The sequence below is a fragment of the Schistocerca gregaria genome, chromosome 1 (assembly GCF_023897955.1).
Source record: "Schistocerca gregaria isolate iqSchGreg1 chromosome 1, iqSchGreg1.2, whole genome shotgun sequence".
Classification (NCBI taxonomy): domain Eukaryota; kingdom Metazoa; phylum Arthropoda; class Insecta; order Orthoptera; family Acrididae; genus Schistocerca; species Schistocerca gregaria.
Genome location: NC_064920.1, coordinates 292665353 through 292680124, shown reverse-complemented (window position 1 = coordinate 292680124; position 14772 = coordinate 292665353). Strand labels below are relative to the sequence as shown.

At 39.1% G+C, this 14772-nt stretch overlaps 1 protein-coding gene across 2 annotated transcripts in view; it reads right to left on the bottom strand.

Annotated features, from left to right (window-relative positions):
- Nucleotides 1-14772, bottom strand: part of LOC126341671 (beta-1,3-glucosyltransferase) — a 77209-nt gene that overhangs the window by 43130 nt on the left and 19307 nt on the right. The window contains exons 3-6 of one of the 2 annotated variants that reach the window (XM_050001790.1): nucleotides 13207-13301; nucleotides 13042-13118; nucleotides 2513-2624; nucleotides 2301-2428 (exon numbers count right to left, since the gene is read on the bottom strand). In XM_050001790.1, the coding sequence (XP_049857747.1) occupies nucleotides 2301-2428; nucleotides 2513-2624; nucleotides 13042-13118; nucleotides 13207-13301 (412 nt within the window). The remainder of the gene's footprint in view (nucleotides 1-2300; nucleotides 2429-2512; nucleotides 2625-13041; nucleotides 13119-13206; nucleotides 13302-14772) is intronic. The other variant, XM_050001791.1, reaches the window with a different exon arrangement.

Below are 14772 nucleotides of genomic sequence, written 5' to 3'. Positions count from 1 at the left end.
GATAAATGGCTGATGATGTTTTTCTGATCATGATCATCACCCTAATTACAAATTGTCTGAAATACCATTTCAAACAATTTGAAGTATCTTACAATGTGTAGGATGGGCAGGGATATTGGTTGTGTCTTTTTCGAAGGAAACATTTGCATCAATAGATTTAAAGCAAAAAATTTAAAAAAACCTAAATATGGATGGTGCAATGTAACAACCTTAGATTTCATATAGGAGTGGGTGATAAATGATATTTACTGAATTACTCAATATATTGTAATTTTTATGATGTTGTTGCATTTTTGTATCTGTGTTCATTCCTTTCATATTTGTAGAGTGGAAGATCTACAGGAGTCTCACAACGCTGGGTTTTCTTTATATAGGAAAAACATAATAAATACCACCGAACTTGATCTATGTTCTCAAAATTATGAAATGGGTTGTATACTAAAGTACTCTATAATGGACAGAGTAAAGATTTCTTAGAATTAATAGAAAAAAATTTTATTTTCCAAAATTGTCTTTGAAAACATGTTATGTACCATAGTACAAATACTGCTTTTCTGTACTAAATACTCAATGAATGCTGAAAAAAGTCCAAGGAGATGTTTAAAACAAATTCAGTTACATTATCAGACATTATGCTGTACCACAACTTATGATATTTTGCGACACTGAAAACAATGAAAGAAGAAATCTATAAAACAAAATGTTACACTTATTTCTTTACAGAAATCAAGATAAAACTGACCACTCCCTACATAAAGATAATCAGTTATGAAAAGAAACTCTTTCTTCTTTTGAAGCTGTGACGGTGTTTTGGGATGCCGAAGGTCCAGTTTTTCGTGATTATCTTGAAGAGCAGCATACAATGAACAGCCAATACTACTTGGGTTTGCTTTCAAACAAGGTGAAGCCAGCCATGAGAGAAACACATCATTGATCTCAGAGGAGAGATGTGATACTCAAGCAAGACAATGCACGTCCTCATATTGCTCAACTAACTCATGAAACCATCAACAAAATGGGCTGGGAAATACTGATTCATCCCCTTTCCAGTCCTGATTTAGCACCTAGTGATTTCCATTTGTTTTGTGTACTGAAGGAGGCATTGTGTGGGAACAGGTTCCAGGCCAATGAGGTTGCGAAAAAGTTTGTGGGAAATTGATTGAAACATCAAAATAAAGAGTTCTTTGCAGCCAGGATAAAAACCCTTGTAGCCCATTGGAACAAGTGCATAAATGTTCAAGAAGATTATGTTGAAAAGTAGACAAAGTATAGTTTTGTAAAAATGAATGATTTTTTTCCAAACCAATTTCTCTCTTTAATTACTGAATGACCCTCGTAGTAAGAATAATTTGTCATCATGATCTGTTACTTTCCTATACAAGGGCCAAAGCAGTTAAAAGTTGAAGTTCTAATGGAGTTGCTGTTAGTTGTGAGAAGTTGCAGCTTGTATGGTATTTTTGTTTGGTACATATAAATGAAGAAAATTGCCTGGATGTGTGGAAGAGGAATTCCCATATCGTAGCAAGCACAGACATAACAAGAACAACAGCAACACCACAAGGTGATTATTGTCTGGATATATTTGTTGGATTTTTATTTAAAAAAGTAAACATGGATGATTTGCTAAAGAATGCAGCAAAATCCAAAAAGCAATGAATCTAGTGTATCTGCACTGAACAGACTTTAACAATCAACAAAAGTCTTGACTTCTTCAAGTATTATTAAAAAATTATTAATTATAAAAGTATTGTTTCCCGCTCTAAAAATTCTATGATTTGTGAAGCTCCCAACTTAGTCGTTGATGAAAAGGCAATCTATAAGTAAAATTTTTAACTAATCTACATATTGATTGGAAGCAGCAATGTTACAATCACCATATTAGAATTCGAGCTGCCCTCCTTCAAATAGCAATTTTCTAAACCAGCAAGACAATAACCAATGTGCCAGTGGGATGGAAAGAGTAGCACAAAATACGAAGATTTGCAGAACAGACTCAAACCAGTAAATAAGTGGACTTAATGTCAAAAGTAATGCCATTGTGATGGAACAAGGGGAAAAGAATTAGAGTAAAGGAGGTGCTGCTAGAAGACCTAAAGTTAGTGACATATTTCATTTTGTGTGCAATTCAATGAAAAATATTTACTCATAGTGAACTGTCATTGAAAAAAGTATCACTCAAATCAAGGCAACTACACAAAATTCTATAATTACTGCTGATGATATACCTCCAAATTTATTACAAGGAGATTGCTATAACATCTAAATGTAATACATTATTAGTATCACTTCTGGTGTCTCACCTTTTCAAAAGTGCAGTGCTCATGGCAAATCCAGAAACAAAAAGTGGATATTTGAATCCATCGTTGGATGCAAAATGATGAATTATTGTACGTTCTTCATCAACTAAGGCATGTCCTATCCACGTTTCCTAAAAGTTTAAGAGTTGCAAAGTAAAACACAAAGTAAATGCCAATGGTATAAGAATTTCATATTATGTCAACTTGTGCCTTACCTCTGAAGAATTGTAATGACTAAGAAGATCCAGTAAAGCAGGCAAGACTATATGTGTTCTGCTGTCACAGATGAACAGCCATGAGCTATTATGTCCATGAATGATGCTTATGCTGCAAAGAAAAAAAGGAAGAAATTGAATTACAAGGGAATGCAAGAATAACCATTGATCAAATCAAAACAAATAGAGAGTGTTTGTGTGATAGAGTAATTTTTCTGATGTGTTGTGTGTGTGTGTGTGTGTGTGTGTGTGTGTGTGTGTGTGTGTGTGTGTGTGTGTGTGTGTATGTGTGTGTGTCACCATTCTCTCAACTACAAAAGAGAGCCTGACTTTTCTAATATGTGTCTCAAACAGACACTTTTTAACCATCCTTCTCATTCTGGTCAGTTAAATAAAATCCATTTCTTTAAAACGAGCTTGACAGAAATTGTGTCTTTGTCATCTCATCAGAATTGCACAGTTTGGGGTGGGGGGGGTGGGGGGGGGGGTGAGAAAAGGGGGGATGGGGGGGGGGGGGGGGGGGGGGTAGAATGAGGCCATGCAACATATGGCAACTGTTTTGGTACAACAGCTGATTCTCCATGCACCTCAGTCAGGTGTGATTCACTCTGAGAAAGCCAGTCCCCCTGGATCTTGAATGTTGACCCCCCCCCCCCTTTGAACATTTGAGATAAAATATGAAAAAAATTTAAAACATTGATTTTTCAAAAATATGTTCATTTCGTAGCCCACATCTATCTATACATCTATCTATACAATACAAACATGTTCAAGGAAATGAGCTGCTGAAGTGTCGGAACACTGATACTGTTGCTGAGCTCCTGAATGGTTGTTTTCAGCTCAGCAATGGTTTTGGGGTTATTGCTGTATACCTTGTCTTTAATATAGCCCCACAGAAAGGAGTTGCATGTGTTCAGGTCCGGAGACTATGGCGGCCAATTGAGGCCCATGCCAGTGGCCTCTGGGTACCCCAGATTCAGAATGCAGTCCCCAAAGTGTTCCTCCTGGACATCAAACACTCTCCTGCTTCGGTGGGGTCAAGCTCCGTGTTGCATGAACCACATCTTGTCACAATCAGAGTCACTTTGAATAATGGGCATGAAATCATCTTCCAAAACCTTAACGTACCATTCAGTAGTCACCACTGTGAGGAGCCGAACTTGGGTATCACGGGGATGTCAACCTCGTCCCATCTGTCCCCAGATCGGTCTGCCGCTGTGGCTGCCCGCAGTGGGGCTGAGCCCTCGCCTGTGGTTGATTGGGAGATCATTCCAAGGCGTGGCAGGCAGCGAAGGACGTCCTCTGAGGCTGATCAGAAAGCTTCCCCGGTGTGTCTGACAAACAGGTTTCAGGCACTGTCTCTGGCTGAGCCAGATGCAGCTGCCTGCCCTGTTTCAGAGGATCATTCTCAGCCTTCAAGGTCCGGGCAATTGCAGAAGGTGGGCTTATTGGTAGTTGGGAGCTCCAATGCTAGGCACGTAATGGGGCCCCTTAGGGATATGGCGGCTAAGGAGGGGAAGAAATCCAGTGTGCACTCCGTGTGCATACCAGGAGGAGTCATTCCTGATGTGGAAAGGGTCCTTCCGGATGCCATGAAGAGCACAGGGTGCAGCTAGCTGCAGGTGATGGCACATGTCGACACTAATGACGTGTGTCGCTTTGGATCTGAGGAAATTCTCTCTGGATTCCAGCAGCTATCTGATTTGGTGAAGGCTGCCGATCTTGCTTACGAGATGAAGGCAGAGCTCACAATCTGCAGCATCATCGACAGAACCAACTGCGGACCTTTGGTGCAGAGCCAGGTGGAGGGTCTGAATCAGAGGCTGCAGATTCCTTGACTTGTGCCATAGAGTGGTGGGGTTTCGGGTTTCGCTGAACAGGCCAGGAGTTCACTACACTCATCTGGCGGCTACATGGGTAGCGGAGGCTGTGTGGCGTGGGCTGGGCGGTTTTTTAGGTCAGAAGGCCTTGGGAAAGTACGGGGTGGGCTGCAATCTCAAAGGGTGCATGGCAAATACAGGACATGCTTGGATCAAGGAACAGTCAGAATTGTAGTTGTCAATTGTTGTAGTTGTGCTGGGAAAGTCTCTGAGCTTCAAGCGCTAATAGAAAGCACAGAAGCTGAAATCGTTATAGGTACAGAAAGCTGGCTAAAGCCTGGAATAAGTTCTGCAGAAATTTTTACGAAGTCTCAGATGGTGTTAAGGAAAGATAGATTAGGCAGAATTGGTAGTGGAGTGTTTGTGTCTGTCAGTTGTGGTTTATCTTGTAGTGAAGTCGAAGTAGATACTCCGTGCGAATTGGTATGGGTGGAGGTTATACTTAACAGCCAAATTAAGTTAATAATTGGCTCCTTCTACCGACCCCCAGACTTCGATGATATAGTTGCGGAACAGTTCAGAGAAAGTTTGAGTCTCGTAACAAATAAATACCCCACTCATACTGTTATAGTTGGTGGGGACTTCAACCTTCCCTCGATATGTTGGCAAAAATTCTCGTTCAAAAGGGGTGATAGGCAGAAAACATCTTCCGAGATTGTCCTAAATGCTTTCTCCAAAAATTATTTTGAGAAGTTAGTCCGCGAACCCACGCGAATTGTAAATGGTTGCGAAAACACACTTGAAATCTTAGCCACAAACAATCCAGAGCTGATAGAGAGCATCATGACTGATACAGGGATTAGTGCTCACAAGGTCGTTGTAGCTAGGCTCAATACTGTTTCTTCCAAATCCACCAGAAACAAACGCAAAATAATTTTATTTAAAAAAGCAGATAAAGTGTCACTAGAACCCTTCCTAAAAGACAATCTCCATTCCTTCCAAACTGACTATGCAAATGTAGACAAGATGTGGCTCAAATTTAAAGATATAGTAGCAACAGCCATTGAGAGATTCATACCTCATAAACTGGTAAGAGATGGAACGGATCCCCCGTGATACACAAAACACGTCCGAACGCTGTTGCAGAGGCAACAAAAAAGCATGCGAAGTTCAGAAGAACGCAAAATCCCGAAGGTTAGCTAAAATTTACAGACACGCGATATTTGGCATGGACTTCAATACGAGATGCCTTTAATAGGTTCCACAATGAAACATTGTCTTGAAATATGGTAGAAAATCTGAAGAAATTCTGGTCGTATGTAAAGCACACAAGCGGCAAAATGCAGTCAATACCTTCGCTGTGCAGTGCCGATGGTAATGTTACCGACAACTGTGCCGCTAAAGCAGAGTTATTGAACGCAGTTTTCCGAAATTCCTTCACCAGGGAAGACGAATGGAATATTCCAGAATTTGAAACATGAACAGCTGCCTGCATGAGTTTCTTAGAAGTACATACCTTAGGGGTTGTGAAGCAACTCAAATCGCTTGATACGGGCAAGTCTTCAGGTCCAGATTGTATATCGATTAGGTTCCTTTTAGATTACGCTGATACAATAGCTCCCTACTTAGCACTCATATACAACCGCTCTCTCACCGATAGATCTGTACCTAAAGATTGGAAAATTGTGCAGGTCGCACCAGTGTTTAAGAAGGGTAGTAGGAGTAATCCATCTAACTACAGACCTATATCATTGACGTTGGTTTGCAGTAGGGTTTTGGAGCATATACTGTATTCAAACATTATGAATCACCTCAAAGGAAATGATCTATTGATATGTAATCAGCATGGTTTCAGAAAACATCGCTCTTGTGCAGCACAGCTAGCTCTTTATTCGCACAAAGTAATGGCCGTTATCGACAGGGGATCTCAAGTTGATTCCGTATTTCTAGATTTCCGGAAAGCTTTTGACACCGTTCCTCACAAGTGACTTCTAATCAAGCTGCAGGCCTATGGGGTATCGTCTCAGTTGTGTGACTGGATTCGTGATTTCCTGTCAGGAAGGTCGCAGTTCGTAGTGATAGACAGCAAATCATCAAGTAAAACTGAAGTGATATCAGGTGTTCCCCAAGGAAGTGTCCTGAGACCTCTGCTGTTTCTGAACCATATAAATGAACTGGGTGACAATCTGAGCAGTTCTCTTAGGTTGTTCGCAGATGATGCTGTAATTTACCACCTAGTAAGGTCATCCGAAGACCAGTATCAGTTGCAAAGCGATTTAAAAAAGATTGCTCTATGGTGTGGCAGGTGGCAGTTGATGCTAAATAATGAAAAGTGTGAGGTGATCCACATGAGTGGAATTCAGTTACAAGATAAATAGTAAAATTCTCAAGGCTGTCATTGCAACTAAGTACCTGGGTGTTAAAATTACAAACAACTTCAGTTGGAAAGACCACATAAATAATATTGTGAGGAAGGCAAGCCAAAGGTTGCGTCTCATTGGCAGGACACTTAGAAGATGCAACAAGTCCACTAAAAAGAAAGCTTACACTACACTTGTTCGTCCTCTGTTAGAATATTGCTGCGCGGTGTGGGATCCTTACCAGGTGGGATTGACGGAGGACATCGAAAAGGTGCGAAAAAGGGCAGCTCGTTTTGTATTATCACGTGATAGGGGAGAGAGTGTGGCAGATATGATATGCAAATCAGGATGGAAGTCATTACAGCAAAGACGTTTTTTTTCGCGGCAAGATCTTTTTACGAAATTTCAGTCACCAACTTTCTCTTCCAAATGCGAAAATATTTTGTTGAGCCCAACCTACATAGGTAGAAATGATCATCAAAATAAAATAAGAGAAATCAGAGCTTGAACAGAAAGGTTTAGATGTTCGTTTTTCCTGCGCGCTGTTAGGGAGTGGAATGGTAGAGAGATAGTATGATTGTGGTACGATGAACTCTCTGCCAAGCACTTAAATGTGAATTGCAGAGTAGCCATGTAGATGTAGATGTAGATGCCTTCAAGGAATATCGCACCGATTAATCCATAACTGGACACTGCACACTACACAATCACCCGTTGACAGTAAAGAGACTGCTCAATCATGAAATTGGGCTTCATCGATAAACCATACTAACTCCCATCATGCCCTGTGACCAACCATGCAGTTTGCATGTCCTAATGCAAACCGTTCAGAGGTTGATGATTTTATTTCATATAGTTCAATAATTTTCACCCAGTACATAAATAACATGACAACATATTTCATGAAGTATCAATATGAAATGCGTAGTAGGTTTATGTTAGAAGACAGTATCACATTCTATTCATAAGCTCCAGTTTCTCAAGTACGAGATCAAAAAGTAGTAGTACGAAATTTTTATGTAAATTTGGAATCGCCATATTCTTCCACATAAGTTGTGTGATGTCCTCATTTCTCCTCTTTGCCCAAACAATCTTGTCATCACTAAGTCTGTAACTATTCCTGCCATTGTCAAAACATATTCTCCAGTTAACTTCTCTAACCCTGCCAGCATCACAGTTCAGTTATATCATGTTTATACTCCATTTCGACATTATTAAATGTTCATACAATGCTTTTTTTTACACTATTCTGGGAACAGAACTTACAGGGGCTGCTAACCAGGGACTGTACAACTGGTAGTGTAGCGATCTGGCAAAAATTTTCTATCAAAATTTCAATTTCTTGGATGCACCAAGAAGATAATATGTACTCTTTCTTATTTACTATTCCTGTTAGTCATTTATTTTCACTCTGGTAGTCTGAATCTATGGATTTCGCTTATAATTATAACAACAGTCATCATTTGAACTCTAAATCATCCAAATAAACGAAAAGTGATTAGCATTCACCCATTATGGTTTATTCAGATAAATTCATATAGCCCATCCCCTTTTGTCTGTGGGGAAGCTTTTTATTTCTAGATGTGATGGGCATTCTCCTGGCAGAGACATCATGTACACTATTCATGCATTCAAAAATCAACTTATGTTTTGTTCAGCATTCAACTTAGAATGTGGTCTTCACAATTCTGCATTAAATCTGATTTTGGCACAGAAAGGGGTGAATTAAGTTGCCACAAAAATCTTTGGTGATTGTTGTTTTTTGGGGGAGGAGACCAGATAGTGAGGTCACCGGTCTCATCGGAGTAGTGAAGGATGGAGATGGAAGTCGGCCATATCCTTTGAAAGGAACCATTCCGACATTTGCCGTTGCCTGGAGTGATTTAGGGAAATCACGGAAAACCTAAATCAGGATGGCCGGATGTGGGATTGAACAGTTGTCCTTCTGAATGTGAATCCAGTGTGCTAACCACTGCACCACCTTGCTTGGTCGAAAAATCTTTGGTCATTTCTTAAACAGCATTAAAAGTTCTTACAGATTGTCAATCAGCATTTAAAAACAAATGAAAATAATTTCTGAATGACAACTCTTTCTACTCAATAGATAAAGTTTTAGACATGAAGTAGTAACTGTTAAAAAAAAAAAAAAGTGTTGTGTAAAGAAAGCTTTGTTAAACTGACAAGTTCCAAATTATTACAAAATGTCGTATTTATGGTCTATGGGACAAATATTAATGTAATGTAATGTTCAAAAACCAAATGGGATGTGTTTCAAAATCATATGAATAACTGATTGGCCAATGTGCAGTGGATGTGAGGTGCTTTGTGAAACAGGGCTTCTTCAAGAATATGAATTTGGTGCCCCGTGAAATTGCTGCCTGGGGCAGATACCCTGGTTTCTCCTCCCCTTCCTAGATCTGGACCTAGTGAGAGTAGATACCTATTCTCCCTAACTTGAAAAGTTGGCAATACATCAAACACTGTCACCTTGTAATTAGGTTAATTTTCATATCCTAATAAAACATTCCAAGAGAAAAGTTTAACTCATGACCTATGTCTTAGTTGGTAAACAGTGCTATCTCTTCGTGTTTTAATGGGGCCCTGCACCTGTTTCCTCCATTCACAAATTTCTCTGTTGTGCTCACAATTGTGATCCTCAGAGCATGTACATAACTGTCTTTTATTTTTTTTCATATAGCCCTCTTGGTGTTTTGCCCTATCCTTTCTTCTTAATTTTCCAATTTTTTCTCCTTTTCATACCACAGACTATGTTTTCTTCAGATATTTCTTTCCTGATTTTAAATATATTTTTTTTTCAGTTTTCTTTCCAGTTAATTCATAACTTCTCATTTAGCCAACTGTACCTACATGTTTACATACTTTTCTACTTATACCTCTCTTATTATAAATTCTTCCACTTGCCTGCCTGTAACAGCCCAATAATAGCTGCTCAAATATTTTACTCTCATTTCCAATTTTCCACGAATGGATCTTTGCTGAGCTTTTCTTGGTTTAATATCCGAAGAAATTCCCTATGATATAAACCACAAATGCTATTCTTTTAAACAATGGAATACAATTAATTCTCCAAATAAAGTCATTAGTCACTAACAGCAGATAAATAAAAGCAAACTTTAATGGTGTGCATCTGCACCAACAAATGTGAAAGTATGTGTACTATAGTTATAATTCTCTTTCCTCTCTTCCAGTGATGAATCAAGCACTGTTCATGGAAACAAAGAGCATAAACATAGCACTTAATTTTCTCTCTGAGTGGAATGTTTATGATCATGACTGTGATAGACACTGTAGAACTGAAAAAAATCTTCCTTCGGTTACAAATGTTCCATAAAGCACAATGCATTCTGAATCAAATGGGTTCACTTTCATGTGATTTTTCCAGTTCTTACATTATTTTTTCATCATTTATTTACTGTAAATGTTTGCAGCCATATTTTTATGCACTTTTAATCCCACAACACTTACAGTTAATACAAACACAGTATAAATATATCACATCAGCCCTGATTATGTACGAGTTATTTAAACTGTATCATGAACTTGCATGGATGTGAATGTAAATGATGTGGTGGGTATTAGAGATGGCTGTATGCTCATGTGCTTATGGCTTGGGAGGAAGTAGATGGTACTAAAATTGACATAAAATTAGAACTAAAAAGGAGAGTAAATAAATAAAAAGAAGTTTAATGAGAAACCAATTAACCTCACCTATATACCTTCCTATAAATCTCTTATATATGTATGGGTTCTGTAAATTCCATCATAAAGGAGGATTTTCTTGATGAACACTTGAGAAGTTATAAATTAACATGCAGAAGAAGCCAGCGTAAGCTGCTTCTGTGGAATATTGCCACAAGCTGTGGCACATGAAGTGGGATGTAGTGGTTACTGTTCCTTCTTGATATGCTGTGGATTCCCAGTTTAAATCAGACCAGTAGTAATTATTTGTCCTTTAGAATTTATCATTTGTGGAAGGTTCTTCACATACCTTTTGTTTTTCATGTTCATGTTTGTATCCTCTCAAATATTTGATGTTTCTATGAGTAGCAGCATTCTGGAATATTTAATGTTTGTATAAACTGCTTCACTCTGTGTTGAAGAGTTCAGCTCTGTTCTGGCTGTATTTTGGTGTCAATAATAATTGTGCCTTCAGTACTAAGAACTGAAATTCACTGACGATCGTGCCTTCATATTTGAGATTTCATTGTGACATGGCTCAGTGCAGATGCTGGGTACTTCAAAAAATTACATCACAATAGCTTCAACTAGGCAAAGCAAAAGCTGGACAGGAATTGGAATACATGATTTACATCATTCCTACTGTAAATATATTCAGGAGACAGACAGATTACAAAACAGCATCATGTCAGCTGCATGTCAGGATCCAGCAAATTGGCTCAAAGAATTTGATGGACTCTCCAGTACATGGGATGACATGAAGTGTTTGGCAAATGTATTACTTTACTTAGACAACACAGCCCAGCAGTAGTTCTCGAGGACCACGGTAACTCGAGGACCACGTCCGTACCCGAAGGAGGTAAGGAAAGAGGCGGTGGCACGAGTCGCGTGGCAGCATGAGGGCAGAGCTGATTATGATGGCAGCGCTCCAACCCTTTCGACGTCTGCACCGACGTCACACGCCGCCCATGGGCCGCGACAACTGTGGCGCGTGTCCAACCCGCCTTGCGCCCGTACTCACGGACCGTGCCAGGCGTATACCGCTGTGAGGGCAGGCAGTGGGGGCAGGAGAGGACGGCATCAGCAAATGGCAAATGGAGCAGGGTCCACGGCTGTTGTCCATGAAGGAGCTCTGCCAGACTGCGTCCGTCAATTGGCGTAGTGCGATAGGTGCTCAAAAATAGGGTTAGGGCCGACGTGGTTGGAGATGTGTCGACCGGCTTAGTCAATTGATGTTTAAAAGTGCAGACAAGCCTCTCCACCATGCCATTGGACAAAGGGTGGAAAGGGGGGCTATGGATATGCTTGATACCGTTGGCCTGACGGAAGTCGTGGAAGGAGGATGCTGTGAATTGGGGACCATCATGACGAAAACTTACTGTTCTCTACTAACCTAACAATTTTTTCATCTCTTTAATGGTTAATTTGGCAAAACAGTTTGCTACTGGTCAGGTATACAATACCCATTTACGTAACTTTAGCTGATCTGTTTCAGATGCGCCATTTTTTTGTTCTTGTGTTTTCAGCTACTGTTAGAATTCAATGAATTTCTTGGCAAAAGATTTGATTTTAAAAGCACCTGTTTTGCTGCTATTGTCATCAAGGAGTCGAACATAAAGTGCCTTTTGTGTTCTAAAAAATCTTTGTTTTTTCCTTGGTATTTTGAACTTTTAGTGTATAGTCAACAGTTTTTGTATTTGTGATGACACTGTTCAGTAAGTTCAGCTTCTCTTAATAGTGAAACGAGCCAACCAGCATTCATATTTCTGTGAAACTGTACTTCTCTCTTCACTAAACCTGGTGGGGATGGGGGGGATGTCTTATTGGTGTCATTTGACCATCATGGTTAGATCAGAACTATCTGAGATTAAATCAATATTGAAATTTCCATGGCACAATCACTTACCACTCATTTTTACTGATCGTTATTAGTACCCACTCTAATTACTTAATGAAGTTTAAAGCATTTCATGTTGAGGCCTGTACACTGTCAGAACCGCTAACTTCTGTGTTTTCAAGTTTATTATTGAAGTGCAATATTCAACGAGCAGTTCAGTGCAGTACTTATTAATGTCTATGGCCTGGAACTTGATTCCTTTTTTTGTGTATACAGGCAGTCTCCCCATTCCCATTTCCTAATATTATGTTTACCATGATGGAATACTAACCATAGTCAGTATCATTATTACTGTTACTTTCTGTCTGAACTGCAAAAATTATTGCTAACACATACATTTAGTGTTTGTTGCAAAACAATTAGTATAATACAGCTCACTGTGTTACATGATAATTTTATGAAATGAATTAATTTGCTCTTTGATTGAGACTCCTTGGTAAAATTCTTCCCAATGTTCCTCTCATGTTTAATTTTGTTAGACTTGAAGTTTAGATAGTGTATCTAGATAGAAAAGAGTAAACTAGTTTAATATTTGGACAACTGTGTCATATTTATGACTGAATCATGCAAAACATTCATGTTCAATGACAATACATAAATTAATAAAACAGCACAATGTACAATTACACACTGATGTTAATTGACTGGATTTCACTTCTGATTTTTGCACCTGACTCAAGTTCTCTTTTACAAGAGCACTGTCACATTTAAGAACATTGTTTTCTATTTAAAATAACAAGCGGAAGTACTCACTCTTTCAAAACTGGAATAATTGTCCATGCTCCAGGATGGTCAAAGTCTTCGTGCATCAGATGGATTTTTAATTTGGGCTGTTAAGAAAAATATATTAATCTTCATAATTTCGCCGTCTGTGCACAATATTAGCAACATTTGCTCACAATAGTGTTATATACTAACCTCCTCAGATTGGAGTAATTTTCTGAGATTATTAGCCATTTCTGAGTGATGATCATCTTTTTGGCTTATTATAAGAATTACCACCTCATCTGCAGCTGGAAAACATGTCTGCATAAATGACTCCATTTTGAAAATTTTAGATAAATACGAGGGGGGTTTGAAAAGTTCTTGGAATGGAACAGAAAAAACATACATATATCACTAATGCACTTGCTCAATCGATTCTCCAGTGCCTTGACCCCATTTAAAAAATGAGTTTCCTCCAGGCCTGCAAAACAGTTGTCAACTCTGGCTATCAATTCTTCGTTTGAAGTGAATCTTCACCACAAAGAAAAATTTTCAATTTTGGGAAGAGATGGAAGTCTGATGCGAGTAATATCAGATGAATAAGCTGGGTGTGGCAACAATTCATACCTTAGTTTGGGTCATTTTGCCATAGCAATGGTACATGTGTGCAGGTGGGCATCAAGAGTCGTGACACCCATCTTGCAGACAATTTTTTCATTTCTAATTCTTCCATTAAAATGTGATATACCCTTTCAGATGACATCTGGTAAGTGTGAGCAATTTCACACACTTTCAATTGGCAATCCTCCATAATCATTTTGTGCACTTTTGCAATGATTTTTGGAGTAGTGACACATCTTGGCCTACCACTGAGCGGATCACCATCTAAGCTCACCCAACCAAATTTAAATTCATTTGTCCGCTTGGCAACAGTTGAATATGAAGGTGCAGAGCCCCCAGTGTATTCTGGAAATCGGCATTAATGTCCTTTGCTTTCTTACCTTCCTTTACGAAGAACTTAATCACTGCTTGAATTTCAATTTTTTCCATCTTCACAATTCACTACGCAGGAACAACAACACAGCCACATTACCACCACAGCTCTCTTCCAAGAGCACTAGTGCAGTACATATTTACAGGCAACAGTCCAATGAATATCACGTGAACAACTTGTTGCGCTAAGCCTGACCTCTCGTGGTGATTGTGAGAACTTTTCAAACCACCATCATGAATAGAATGGTTGGTGCCAAACAATGAGAATCAGTATGATGTGTAAAAGTATAGTGATGTGAAAGGACAGTAGGCCTATATGGTACTATTAAAAAAATGTGAACCATGTGGTTTGTGTATATACACTATCTAACCAAAAGTCTCTAGATACCAATTAGTGGACATTAATATGAGGTGAGTATATCCCTTGTCTTTTTGGTGGTTTCCTCTCTGCTGGGGACACTTACAATGAGAAATATGAATGTCTGTGGAGGAATGGCAGCCCATTCTCCCTCAAGAACCAAAACCAGAGAAAGTAAGGATTTTGGATGCTGGGATCTGGAGGGAAGCTGGCATTCTAACTCACCCCAAAGGTGTTCCACTTGGTTCAGATTGGGATTTTGGGCGTGTCAGTTCAATTAAGGAATGTTATCATAAACAAACTAAAGCCACACAGATGGCACTTTATAACAGGTGCATTATCACACTGATACAGACAATCATCATCTACGAAGTGTTGCACTACTATAGGCAGTACACAATGCTGTAAAATGTATTAATATCCCTCTG